The 14,538-nt window shown below is 34.4% G+C and overlaps 1 protein-coding gene across 1 annotated transcript; it reads left to right on the plus strand.

Moving 5' to 3' along the window:
- Window positions 1-9,086: 9,086 nt before the first annotated feature.
- Window positions 9,087-14,231, plus strand: LOC107720758 (protein saal1-like). Its single transcript, XM_016528583.1, has 11 exons — window positions 9,087-9,229; window positions 9,713-9,903; window positions 10,835-10,936; window positions 11,016-11,099; window positions 11,189-11,268; window positions 11,359-11,418; window positions 11,526-11,641; window positions 12,278-12,448; window positions 12,571-12,764; window positions 13,738-13,830; window positions 13,935-14,231. The coding sequence occupies exons 1-11, from the start codon at window positions 9,226-9,228 to the stop codon at window positions 14,028-14,030; spliced, it is 1,191 nt and encodes a 396-aa protein (XP_016384069.1). The 5' UTR covers window positions 9,087-9,225; the 3' UTR covers window positions 14,031-14,231.
- Window positions 14,232-14,538: the final 307 nt, after the last annotated feature.

Genomic DNA, 14,538 nt, shown 5'->3' on the forward strand with positions numbered 1-14,538 from the left:
GGCGGGCTTGCGGCAACCACATGTGATGACCCCGGGCTGGACTCCGCTTCGTCCACGGTGAAAGCCGATCCAGCGATCCACAGCACTAAGTTGATGTATTCCCTCAGCGACCAGCATGGATCAGCTCGGATCAGATATCGTCCTCTTTTGGAAGGCCAAACAAAGTAGTTTCACTTTCACAACGAAACACACAGCGCCTTCACTACATGGCGGCGGCAGCAACAACAACACTACAGCGAGAATAAAAGTTACGCCTTCTTTCTTTGCGTGAACATTTGGGTGGTGTTATGCAAATCTTCCCACATCGTGACATAGACATGTGGGGGCGTGTTAGAATGCGTGTTAGAGCTTGTAACACTCCAAAGAGAAAGGAAAAATTGAAATCGCATCATATGACCCCTTTAAGACTTCTGTCTATTCCTTAGTAAAAGTTTGTCTCAGCAGGTTTGTGAATAGGTTTTAAGAGAAAACCTTTTACTGCTATTTAGGAGAACTCTTAGTGGTAAGATAAAATGTTTTGTGAATACGGGCCCTGATTTTTTGTCATACTACGTTGTTTGCGTGAAGCTTTGTAAAAACATCATTTTAATCTGTGTTTTCTTAGTTTCTAATAGGCATAGCTTGCATATGTCAAAGATATTGTGTCAAGCTAATATACCAAGTTACACGCTGTTGCAACCGTCCCAACATGCTGTCCCTTACCACAACACTGATTTAAAAGCTTGCCATAACATTACAAAATTGCAATTTTATGGATTGGTAAAGAATCCCTTTCAATAGTCAGATATCTCACCCTTTTATATTTACAGTAAGTAAATAGGTTAAAAATCAGTTCGAGTCTAAGGTGGACTAATTTCCTTCACTCTCACCCTCTCTTTGTCTTACACACACACACACACACACACTTATAAAGTCAGATACATAAAATGGTAGATTTGTCTATTTTTGAATTTTTAAAAGTAAGACTGATTACCAGGTTAACTGCTAGTTAGTCAAACATAGTGGCTATGTTTATGCAACTGGCCCTAGTTCAGTAAACTTTCACAGATGTTAACAGAAGTAGGCTATTATTAAATTTCAGTGTCTTGATTTTGATTAAATTAATATTTTGTAGTTCAGATGTGTTGTAATGTGTTGTAACAACCAAAACATGGTTGTTACTTGTTACTTTAAAATGTTTTTCCATTTACTAGCCTATTCCTTGTTTTTATACAGCTAATTTAACTTATTGAAGACCCTGTCTGTGCACAAATAAAATAAAGAAATCGCAAAATGATATTTAAGAAATTATTTTAATTAAATTTGAATGAATGTTGCATCTGCCCCTGTGTACTGTTGCAACTGTCCCCTCTTATGGGGTTAGTTGCAACATTTGACTTTGTCATATGTACACGTTACAGTAGTGTGTGTGAGTAGCTGACAGATGTGGCTTCATTGTATTAAAATTTTGGCTTTCTAACACAAACAGTCTCTGAGAAACTAAAGGAAATGCAAAAAGTGTTGCAACCGTCCCCACTCTCCCCTAAATTCAGGCCTTCAGCCTTCAGTCAACAGCAAATATAATAATTTTGTGATATTGAGATCTGCCCAAGCCATCAAACAACTTCCTTCAGTACAGCAAAAGTTCCTCCAAAGGCAGACATCAGGCTTTTGATGTGCATGCAAAGTGAGATCCGATCCTCCACCTTTTTGCAATACTGCAAACGCAAGTATAAGAAGTATAAGAATATATAGTATATAGTATATATAGCATGATAAACAGCTGTTCTTCAGAAAATGCCCTTATGAAACCGGGCAACATTGTTGGCAAAGGGAGGGAACAAATATAAAACATTGATTAGATAAACCAACATTGGTTGTACTGCGTCAAGTTTCTATTGACACTGCCTCATTTGACATGAATGTTGTGTATGTACAGTGTAAGGCTGCAGTATATTGCCTCGGTCATCATACTGAGTTCAGAACAGTACAAGAGTAATTCCAGGGAAGGAGTAAAAAATCTAAATTAAATTTTTTTTTTAAATCAAAGACTAAAAATCTGTATTAGCCTAGGCTAGCATAGCTTAATTCTTTCATTGTTTGCTCAGTTGTGCGCCTGTAATCAATCATATTATATCATTATAGCCTATATCATATTACACGAACTATTGTATGCACCGTGGCAGTTAATGCTTAAATTGAAACTTCATTGAAGCAATCACTAATATTTTCAGTTGCATTCGTTTGCCTGTTGTCTCAAGGACACGTCTACAATATGGGAAACATGGACTAAGTTTTAGGACTTATGCATTTTCACTGTAAATATGAAACCATATACTGGAGATGATCTGTAAACCTTCTAAAGTCTAAAACCTTTAAAGTCTTTGTACTTCAATCATTGTGAGATATCTAGTGCTGGTGGTTTTATTTCAGTGCATTCACAGGCATTTTATTGGAAAAAAATCCAGGGGACTGTAATTGATGCTCTTTATTATGCTTTATTGTGATTTTAATTCACTTCATTGGAAGGAAAAGTAATTATCTCATGCGTTCCCAAATAAACTAACAAATAAAAGAAAAATGTCCAGGATCCCCTTTGATAGATAACAAAACAGAGTAGAGTTAACCATACCCCTGGATCAAACCAGACAGAAAAATAAATAAATAAATGGAGCAATATAACTTTAGCCATTAATGCACTGTAACAATCAGCTTAAATCATCTCTATTGCCATTTTTGAATATATATTTTGAAATTGTTGTTTTCTTAGGGTGTCAGATTATTGGTTCATGTTCAAATCAGCATACAAGCATGTTCTGGTCTTTACACTTAATTGGAGTGCATGAGCAGCTCTCTATGTACTTGTAGTTAAGAAGGGTCTCGCTGCTGTTGGTACACTTCAGCGTCACCGGTCGAAGGGTGAACTTCTCCTCCTGGCAGCAGGAACAGCTGTGCATTACATCGAACGCCTTGTGCAGGTTTCCGAGAAAACATCAGTCAGATGACTGTAGTATTGCTGAATGTGAGTTTATCCTAATAATGCAGTGTCTCCACAAAGGATTGGATGCTTAAGGAACACTTAAAAATTTAGAAATTTCATTGAATACATGGAAAAATATGAACACAAACACTTTTTTTGTTGTTGTTGTTAAAACATAGTCTGTTGATTTGATATCCAATATCATTATAGAAAATACACTGATATTTCTCAATCCTGTTGCCAAAGAAAAAAAAGTATTTTTATTTAATTTATGGGAAATATAAGTCTATCAATCACAAACAAATCAACATTTGGTCCCAAACTAGATTGTCCCTACTGAGCACCAGCTTAAATGAGTCTTAATTTGCAATGCTGTTATCCTTTTTTTATATATATTTTATTAATATTGATAATTACTGTTCATTGTTAAGTGTTCAGAAAGGAGGTCTTATGAAATATTATGTGATGTACAACTCTAATACTTTACAATTCATCTGAGAATTCAAAAGAAAAAAGAATATATTTGTGATCAACAGGGATGCAATGCTCTCACATTGATTTGGTGTCACAGTGGCCAGTGCAGGATGTAACTTCTACATCCTTGACGGGAGTGCAATCCTTGACATGCAGACGGGTGATGTTCTTCTCAAGAATACAGTTGCTGGTTTCACCTGAGAGATAACAGAGGTATGTAAACCTGTGACTCTCATGAGCAATACATGCACTGTATTGTATGTACTGCCTAGCATGTTTTTTTAATTCACTACTGTACATCTGTTAAATGATCTTCTTAAACACAAAGTGGACAAAACTATTTTAAAATAAAAATTATTGTTTGTGTCAGGATGTTCAGTATAAAGAATATCTTACAGATCTGGCAACATCCATCTGTGTCCAATTTTAATGTTCCCTGTAAAGACAGGACTAATAATAGAAAACAGTATTTACACATTTCACAAAGTATGGTCAAATCGCTTAAAAAATTTATCCAATTTTCCAAAACATATTGCACACTTTCATGCAATATTTACATATTTTCTTGAAACAATACACAAAATTGTCAAGCCCGAAGTACAGACCGTTAACACAGCCATTTAGAGTATTAAAATAATATTTCATATTTCACCCCATTGTGTCATCAGTAACTCACCCGGTATTAATTTCTCTCTTGTATGAAACACGAGAGCTATTATTTAGAGCAGATTTTCCAAGCTGGTCTTTTTTGTACAATGAAAGTGAATGTTGATCGTGGCTCTCAAACAAGGTTTTTGGGAAATAACTACTTAAATTTTGGTCTGTTCCTCACATACTGTAAAGAAGAATAAAGCACACACGTTGTATTGGTTACTTTTGATTTTTTTTTCTTAATAAATAAACCCCTTTCACTGTTTGGAACAACATTCGGGTGAGCAAATGATGGCAGAATTTTCCCCTTCTTTGATATATTAAAAAAGCCCAACTGCAATTTTTTGTTTTGTTAAATTAGGGTTATGTTTCTTTGGCTGTGTTAATTGTTTTGACAGCATTGACCTTAGTCTGGAGAAAAGAAAAAAACTATAATATGTCAAAGCCACACATCCAAACTTAAGCAGCAGAAAGCAACAGTAATACAAAATACAAGCTTACAGGCACACAGTCATTTGGATTAAAGTCGGGGCATTTTTTAACAATCGCAAGTGAGCCATTAACTTCATTGCAGGTACCTGTCGTACATTTGAACTTATACGCCTCTTGAACCTAAACAGGCTATATGAGGTTTGAAAAACAGCACAGATACTTTGTGTAATGAACTGAAAGAATTAAGAAAACATTGAGAAAGTTCGACTATGTGCCTGGAGGGTATGTCTGGTGCATTATAAATAAATACAACATCTTTGTCTACATGTTCCACAGCACTCTCCGTCTTCTTTCACATATTCAAAGCACTTGAAAAGAAGTTTGTAGTTTAATTATTCACTCATTAAAAACTCATTAAAGACTCATTAAAAAGAACATCCCACTTATTTTATAACTTCATGAACAGATTGTTGTTAAAAATCTTTGTAAAGAACTTCTTAAAGTTGGATTTTTTTGTGAATCCAGTTCTTATCATCTGTCCATGAATAAGACATAATGGCTCACGCTGTGTGTGCTGGTGAACAAAGCTACATAACCTCTGTTCAATCAATTAATAAAAACTGTACTGCGTCAGAAAATGACAGGTTTACAGTCAAGTGAACTCAAATAAGGGCACTTCTCAGATCTCCTTTCAGTCATAAACGAGCCATCAATTTCATGACAGGGAACAGTTTCACATTTATAACTGTGGACTTATCCAAACTAACAAAAGACAGACAGACTCTATGAGGACTGAAAAGCAGAGCAGATGCTTTGTCTGATGAACTGAAAGAAGGAAGAAATGTACCTTGAAAACATGTCTGGTTTTGTCTGGTGCAGCATAAATGCAGGCCACTTGTCTACATGATCCACAGCAGCACTCTCCTTATTTTTTCACATATTTAAACCCCTTGGAGTGAACCCCTTATTATATTTTGACTATATAATGATAATTCAAATGCTTACACTTAATTGTATATGATAGTTCATTAATATAAACAAATGAACCCATCAGTTCACCTTGTACTCACTGTTATTGTACACACAGACGTCTTTGGACACTGAAAAAAAAAAAATTTGGAAATTGCTTGCAGAGAAAATTCTGTCATGATTTACTCACCATCATATCAACAGCAACTGTCTTCAGTTTAATGCTAATTCAAATCCCACATCACATTTCTTCACAAGACATTGCTCAGGATCGCAAACTGAATGGGTGAAGTATACTTTAATTAAAAATATTGAATGTTTCATAACATTTTACGGTCAAAGTGGAGGAAATCTCATCAGCAGGTTCAAACTAGATCAGCTATTTAAGTTTAAATGTCCTTTAAACGCATCAGGTTTTTCAACAAGACTTCCACATTATATAGACATGTGTATCCTCACTCATAGCTCCTCTGGAAGCTTCCTTACTCCTTGTTTCTCACCTTGCCACAGTGCAATAAGGGAATTGAGATGTCCTTCAAGTCCACTGACTTTGATCAGTTTCTGGGGCACAGGCTGGAGGATGAGGGAGAGAGGAAATGAGGAAGTATCAGTCTGAGTATTGAGAACACACTTTTAAAAGCACATAATTACTGTCTCCATGGAAAAGGAATTCTTTCCCATCAAAGGTTGTGAAGTGAGATCCCTACTTTACTTCGCACAGGCCAGGCCCGGGAAAACTCATACAGATGCAGTTTCCCTCCGTACATATACTAAGTACACAATACAACTTGAATGAATATCACTTGCAGACTGAAATTCATTGTTGGAAGCAACCATATTCATAAGGATAAATAAACAGACTGCCTTATATAGCATTTCACTTCACATTGCTGTGTCTTGCATAATGTTAAATCATTCACTGAAAAGTTCTTGAAAGGTCAGCTACCTGTGGCGTAAACTAGTTACACCTCATCTAAACACTGTCATGCTGTGCAATAAGCTCTGCTCCCCACCTTTTTTTTACTCAAAAAAGTGCTTAATGAATATAATTGACCAAATTTAGAACTGCATTTTAACAATATTTAGGCATTAGATCATTATAAAGGTCACACATGACTGCTCCCTTGACTTTTTGTTCTGTCCATCATGCTTTTTTGCCATTTCAATTATTGGCCATTTGCTGCAAAGGCCCCTGGAATGCAAATTTTACCAGGGGCAACCCCCCAAAAAACATGTATTTTACCCCCGGAATGCCGGGGGACCCCCCCTTGAAACACGATTGGGCTAGTTTTGAGTAGCAACTGGGCGGGTTTTGTTCTGAAAACCTGGCAAACCTGATTTTCTCCCATTCATATGAGTGGCCAGTCTTGGTATATCTGAAGTCTTCAATCTTAGAAAATAAAGATGCCGTTGTTAAGGTTACAATCCCCAGGAAACATAAAGCCTACTGTTTAAAATAAAAAAAATAAAAAAACAGTTCTTAATCTAAAATCTTTTTTTAAACTCAATATGTGATGCACAAGCTGAAATTCTAATACATTTCAAATTTCAGAAATTGTGTCTTGAATATAAAAGCTTCTAAATAATATAGAGATGATACTCAAACTAAAATAAAATAAAATAAAATAAATAAAGGAGTCTTATTGAGGAAAAATCAAATGGTAACAAAGAAATGTCTGACTGTTTCAGTAAAAATAACTATATTCATATGAACAGGCTTTAGACAAACATGATGCTGATAAAAAAAATATTAACATTTTTTAAAAATAAAAATAAAATAAAATGCATTTATGCGTATTTCTTGAAATATGCTTGACCCATGTGGACCTAGGAAAATGACTGGCAATAACTGGCAATTTTGTCTCCTTATAAATCACTTTTACTCAAAAAAACTTTATTTATTTGACTCTATATGGATTTTAATATGTTAAGATTAAAAATATGAAGAGGCTGCTCACTGCAGAGCCAATGGGTGGAGCTTGACATCCAGGGCTGCGTTTCCCAAAAGCATCGTAAGCTTAAGTTGATCGTAGAACCATTGTCACCAATGGAGATACGATCAACTTAGGCTTACCATGCCTTTGGGAAATGCAGACCAGGTCCCCTTGCTGGACGTAATGGGTGGAGCTAAACACCCCAACCACACCCTAAGCCCACCCATAGAGGTGGAGCTGGACTAGGTAAATCTCCACCCATTATGTCCAGAGAGGGGATGTATTTGGCTCTGCAGTGAAAATATGTGCTTGGGACAAGAATAAATGCAAAGTCAAGCAAATAAATGTTAAAGGCAATAAAAAGTTTCCAGTGCAATTTTTATGTAATCTTCAGAAAACAAAAAGAACAACACTGAAATCTTTTTTTTTTTCTTTTTGTTTGTTTTGCAGTGTGTTTCTGTATTTGGTTGCATTGTGAGTCAAACTGATGAAGATGTTTTCTTAATTTGCTGGTGTTTTTTTTTCTTTTTCTATTTGTATGTTTTTTCAGTTGCAGCATTCTCTCTACCACTGTATAAAAGTTCCTCCAAAGGCAAACATCAGGTTTGATGTGCATGTAAAGTGAGATGATGGCTCCACCTTTTTGTAACACTGCAAAGCATGTGTTAACAGTCTAAGAAACAGCTGTTCTTCAGAAAATGTCTTTATGAAACCGGGCACATTGTTGGCACAGGGAGGGAACAAACATAAAACATTGATTAGATAAACCAGCACTGGTTGTACTGCCTCTAGTTCCTATTGACACTGCCTCATTTGACATATAGGCTATGTTGTGTACAGTATATACAGTGTAAGACTGCAGTACATTGCCTCGATTATTAGATAGGACTACTGAGATCAAGTGGAAAAGAGTATAATCTAACCATCGAGTTGAGGACAAAACCTTGGATTACAATAATTTACAATCCATAGCAAATCTGAATGTAACACAGGCCTACAGAAATGAACATTACTTTGTACAAATACAGTGGGGTTCAGAAGTCTGAGACCACACTGAAACGTGAAAAAGTTTAAAGTTATGAGGTAAAATAGTAAATATAAGAAATATTCTGCACTGTTTTAGGTCATTAGTCAATTAATGATAAAGATATAAAACACACAGACAGTGTAAAAAAGATTACCTTTCGACAACAAAAGCTGTAACCGTTTTAAAGTGACAACAAGGATTCTTCCTCCAGGGGGCGCATGGAGGCTCAGAAACCCTCATTAACCCGCATTCAAATCAGGTTTTTTGTCCCACAGAGACATTTTACAGTTAAAAAAAAGTGTAGCCGTTTAAATATTCATGTCGAAAACTGGTGACTGACATACAGAGATCCGACCAAAGACTATATTAAAGCACCAGTTTAGCCTAATCAGATTCGTACCTTGTGAAAATGTGCTTCCGTCCTGTTCTAGACAATAATATATAGCTAAATAATTACACTTAAACATTTACAGACACTGAATAAAAAAAAATAGATGTTGTAGAGCAGAAATATGAAAAATACTATTTATTCCCTTGTCAAACTTGTGCTTGTCAAACCGGGACACAAACTCCGCCCATTTATGTTTAGACGTTTCGTGCAACTGCCATTCTATCCACTCTTATTTTCCTTATTCTTTCCCATCATGCTCTGTGGAGTTGTGAGCGGAAGTATTCGCTTTTATGTGCTTATTCAAAACGTTAAACCATGAAGCTTAAAATGCATTTTTCGAATTGATATTTCTGAGCATTTTAGCGTTGGTTGTGAAAAGTCATTATTAATGGGTAAGTCAGGATATGTGGGTGTTGATCCTCTCTGCAGTGAATGTTTATTTTAATAAATCAATATTTGCCACGTTTTTGAACCGGTATTATATAAATAAACCTGCAAAACCTTTCGAGCTTTAAACATACAGCGTAACTGGTTTTGTAAGTTTGCATTTCACACTTATGTTGCTAAAGCGTGTTGGACTCGTGTCTTGTACGCAACTCAATATTATAACTTACGCGTTAATTACAGTAACTCGATTTAACCATGCATTTAGGTCAGGCTTTGCATGAATGAATGAGAAGTTAATGCATACATGTAGTCATGCAAGTTATGTATGCGTTTTGTGTGCATGTGGGGTTTGTGTATACATTTATACTTTATCTGAGACTTTTTTTTTTTTTGCATGCATATGATATGTTTTATGCTGTGTATTGGAGGTTTATGCATGCATTTTATCTCATCCCTCATGCTTTTATGTCATGTATTGATTTCATCAGAGCACAAAGACAGATGCTCTCAGGAGGAGGTGGATGGAGACAGTTGTGGATCCTCCACCGCAGGTTCGCCGGTGATGGACCGCAACCCATCGCCTCCACCCGAGGAAGATGAGACTGAGGAGGCGGACGCCATCGGGGAGACCGTGTACAGCAAGCACTGGCTCTTCAGCACTCTGACCCGCCTTATTCAGGTATAACCATGCATGCTAGACTTCTGTATCATTGGTCTCCACATAACAAGCATCTTGTCAGGCATATCAGAACAAGAAGATCACAGTGCAGCCCCCAAAATACTAATTAATTGTCAATTTAAATCTTTAACAATCTTTGCCACTTTTAATAATTTAAAATATAAAAAGTTTTGGATCATTTAAAATATAATAAAATGTAGTATGATCACTTTTCTTTTAGATGTTTTAATAAGTACAGGTCAGATTATGTTGTTTCATTTTTACAAAAACATACCTGTTACGTTGAAAGACGATATCTAAATTTTAAAAACATGCCATTTGTGTTTTATTAAAAATACATTAAAAAAAAAAAACTTTTATTTTTAATTACATTTAAATATAATTTGACCCCTTTTGATTTTAATTGTCTTTTTAATTTTTATCATAATTATATAAATATCATTTTAAAGTAAATTTATATAAATATGAAAAAATCATTTATACATTATTTAAACTACTAAAAGGGTCACTAAAATATATTTTTATATTACATTAACTATAATATATTGCATCTATACTGTAATTTTATAGTTTATTTAGATGCATAACTATATTTTAATGTACTTTTAATATATAATACTTTACTCTTTTTTTTAACTTGTGAAATGAATTATATGTAATGTAATTTGTGTTTTATATGTATATATATATATTAGTGCTGTCAAACGATTAATTGTGATTAAATTAATAAAACATAAAAATACATATAAAAATAAAATGAAATCATTTGTGTTTCTTTGTATATGTGTTGTATGTGTTTTCAAATGAAATATAATTTTACCCCCTTTTTTATTTCTATATATCCATCCATCCGTCCATCTATCAACAAGTTTTCTTGAAGCTGTGCAATTCCTTCATTTCTTTCTTAATATATACTTCAATTACCTTCTAGATGGTGACAGATCAGGAAAGTGGGCCGAGTGATTCTTCAGTGGAACTGACAGATGATCTGGAGGAGGACTTGTGTAAAGTTTGGGACATGGCTATGGATAAGGTCAACTGAAACGCACTGTATTCATCCCCCTGCTCCATGCCCACCATCTACATATACATTACATGTGTTTTCTCTCTAGGATGTGGCTGTTTTTCTTCAGGAGTTCAAAGCTCAAGACATCTTGCTGGGTGTGATCGCAAAGTCACGTAGTCCGCGGCTCACGGTATGCATAGACATTTTACCACTGTAACTGCTTTACATAATGCTTGTATGCCTATGACTACATATAATTACTCAGAGCTTCTGTTACAGGAAATCTGTGTTGGAATTCTGGGTAATATGGCCTGTTTCCATGACACATGTGTGTCTCTCAGCCAGAACTCTGACCTATGGTAACTCTCTGTTAACTTCAGAATAATTCAGCTACTTTTGTAAATACAATACTACTAATTCATGTCTGACATGTTCTCTGTATATCTCAGCTCTGTGTTACTTCTTCTGCTCGGGGACAATGATCCACCTACGCTCTTGGAGACTTGCAGGTCAGTGCTGATAAAGCCCTGTTACAAAATTCGAAGAAAACTTTTACAATACATGCTGCATTTTACTGAATGTGGGTATGTGACTTGCAACACTGTGGCCTCCTCAGGCTCCTGCTAACGTGCCTGTCTCAGCCTGATGTCGCCCCTCTGTGGCTGGAGAGGATACGGCAGCAGCCGGCGGTGTGCTGCAGTCTGTGTTTCATCATGAGCAGCTCCACCAATGGTCAGTGATGTTCACAAATGTTGCTAATGATGCTTTCAACAAATAGGCACAAAAGTGCCTGGAACTCTTAAGAAATTTAGCAGCAATTTTTGTTTGTTTTTTCCCCCAAACTTATGCATATTTATTTATTTTTTTCATGTGTGATTTTTGTTTTTTAGCAATGAATTACACATTTATACTACTACTACTACTTAATAACTTTAACCTTTTTATTGTTAATATTTATTATATAAATAATATATAATAGTTCTTTTTTTTTTTTCTAGTGCTGTTGAACGATTAATCGCGATTAATCACATCCAACATAAAAGTTTTTGTTTACATAATATATTTATGTGTACTGTGTTTATTTGTTATGTATAAATATAAATACACACACATTCAGTATATATTTTGAAAATATTTACATGTATATACATTTATATTATTATATTTTATATTATATATAAATATATATATTTTGAAGTATTATTACAATAATTTATTATTACAACAATTTTAAAATGTAATTTATTCCTGTGATCCAAAAACTGAATTTTCAGCCTCATTACTCCAGTCTTCAGTGTCTCATGATCCTTCAGAAATCATTCTAATATGATGATTTGCAATGATTTCTTGTTTTTACCTTGTCTACAGTATCAGATGGAGCTTGTGGTCGTGCGGTGTGGATGTTTGTGTGTAAGATAGTATGTGAGGATTTATGTCAAGCAGACGATCCTCCTCTCATCCTGCAGGAGCAGAAAGCTCTCCTGGCCCCAGCGCTCGCCTTACTCTCAGCGTTACACTCCAGCCTGCAGACAGCTATCAGTACGAAACACACACTTTTAACATATCAGATTCATTGCTTCATGAGAGGCATTGTGTTGTTTGTTTAAGGTTTGCTATCGTATTGCTGTTTCGGTTTCATAATGTGTGTTTATTCTTAACAGGTACAGAATTATTAGGAAGTCTTATTCGCATTCTGCAGTTCAATACTGAATGGCGTCAGAGCCGAACAGCTGGAAACTCCGAATCGGAAGAGAGTCAGAAAGAAGAAGTGAAGCAAGAGGAAGATGAACAGCTCAAGGCTTTAGTCGAAACCACAGCAGAGTTCCTTTCAGCCATCCTTATGCAACTGAATAAGGTGAAACTGGCAGCTATCCAGTTTACAAAATAGTAATAAATTATTAAATTCTAACTTGATACCATGTTATAATATATTATATTTAGTGCTGTCAAACGATTAATCGTGATTAATCACATCCAAAATAAGTTTTTGTTTACATAATATATGTGTGTACTGTTTATATTTATTATGTATATATAAATACACACACATACAGTATATATTTTGAGAATATTTACATGTCTATATTTATATTCATATAATTTATATTATGAATAGTGCTGTCAAACGATTAATCGTGATTAATCACATCCAAAATAAGTTTTTGTTTACATAATATATGTGTGTACTGTTTATATTTATTATGTATATATAAATACACACACACATACAGTATATATTTTGAAAATATTTACATGTATATATTTATATTCATATAATTTATATTATATATAAATATTTTTAATATATAAACATAACACTTTTTTCTTAAATATATACTGTATTTGTGTGTATTTTTATATACATAATACATATACACAGTACACTCATAAATATTATGTACACAAAAACTTTTATTTTGGATGCGATTAATCGTTTGACAGCACTAATTATGAATAAATATATTTAATATATAAACATAACCTATTTTTCTGAAATATACATGCATGTGTGTGTATTTATATATACATAATAAATATACACAGTATACACACATATATTATGTAAACAAAAACGTTTATTTTAGATGCGATTAATCGTGATTAATCGTTTGGCAGCACTATAAAAATATAAAAAATATTATATTTAAAAAATAATAAATTATACAATTTTAAATTAATATATATATAGTATATTAAATACAAGCACATTCCAAAAAAATTTATTGTATTATGAAAATATAAAGTAAATGTAAAAATGACTAAATTAAAACATACAAATGTTAAATATATTACATATTAATTGATTGAAAATTCCCTTTAATCTTCAGGATCTGTTGTCATCTATAGTCAAGGAAGGGTGTTTGACAGAGAGAAGCTGTGTGTCTGCTGTTGGCACCCTCGTACCTCAACATATAACGGCGGTACGTTCTTCTCTTTTTTTTTTTGTTTTGTTTTGTCTTTCTCGCTGCTCCTACAGGCCCTCAATGATCACAGAGCTTCTCGTCTTTTCTCATCTCATCTACAGGTCCAGCACCTGGTTAGCTTGTTGTCAGAAGTGGAACCGAAACTGGCAGACATTATAAAAAAGGACTTTTCTATTTCAACCAATGTGTCAAGCTGAAGCATCTAAAAGGAAACATTCTTCAGCGAAGTTCTCCGACCCAAAAGACTGGAGATAAGTTCATCTCCTTATAAAAGGACTCGTCTTTTGTTTTGATACAACAAAAAATAAAATGGCTTTCGTTATATCTTAAAATATTTGTTTCAATTGTGTATATTATCGTTTTGTTTGTATACACCAGCATTTCTATTTAGTAAACAAAAGATGTTTTGTAGATTGTGTTTTGTATGGAGTAATTGATTTTATTTAATTGGATATTTCCAAATGCACAACATACTGTAGTTAATGGAATAGTTTCCAATATATTTTACGTTACTTAATTTGTGTTATGCTTCAAACTAAAAGATTAGTGCGCTGAGGTTTTTTTACGCACACTTGGCTGCATGCATTCGAGTGTTTACTGAGTGTTCTCCATCAGGTGTCCCTCAAATGAGCGTGTGATCGCCTCCCTCATTTGCGTTCCAAATGGCCATCAGAACGGGGAGAAAGGGTCTACTGCGCACTTCCC

This window comes from Sinocyclocheilus rhinocerous, unplaced genomic scaffold, assembly GCF_001515625.1.
Source record: "Sinocyclocheilus rhinocerous isolate Xijiao unplaced genomic scaffold, SAMN03320098_v1.1 scaffold1022, whole genome shotgun sequence".
NCBI classification, from domain to species: Eukaryota; Metazoa; Chordata; class Actinopteri; order Cypriniformes; family Cyprinidae; genus Sinocyclocheilus; species Sinocyclocheilus rhinocerous.

What these genes read in the sequence shown, in the direction of transcription:
- LOC107720758 (XM_016528583.1), top strand. An exon ending in GGGACATGGCTATGGATAAG is followed by an intron (nt 10,937 to 11,015) that starts GTCAACTGAAAC and finishes TTTTCTCTCTAG; the next exon opens with GATGTGGCTGTTTTTCTTCA. An exon ending in TCCTTATGCAACTGAATAAG is followed by an intron (nt 12,765 to 13,737) that starts GTGAAACTGGCA and finishes TTTAATCTTCAG; the next exon opens with GATCTGTTGTCATCTATAGT.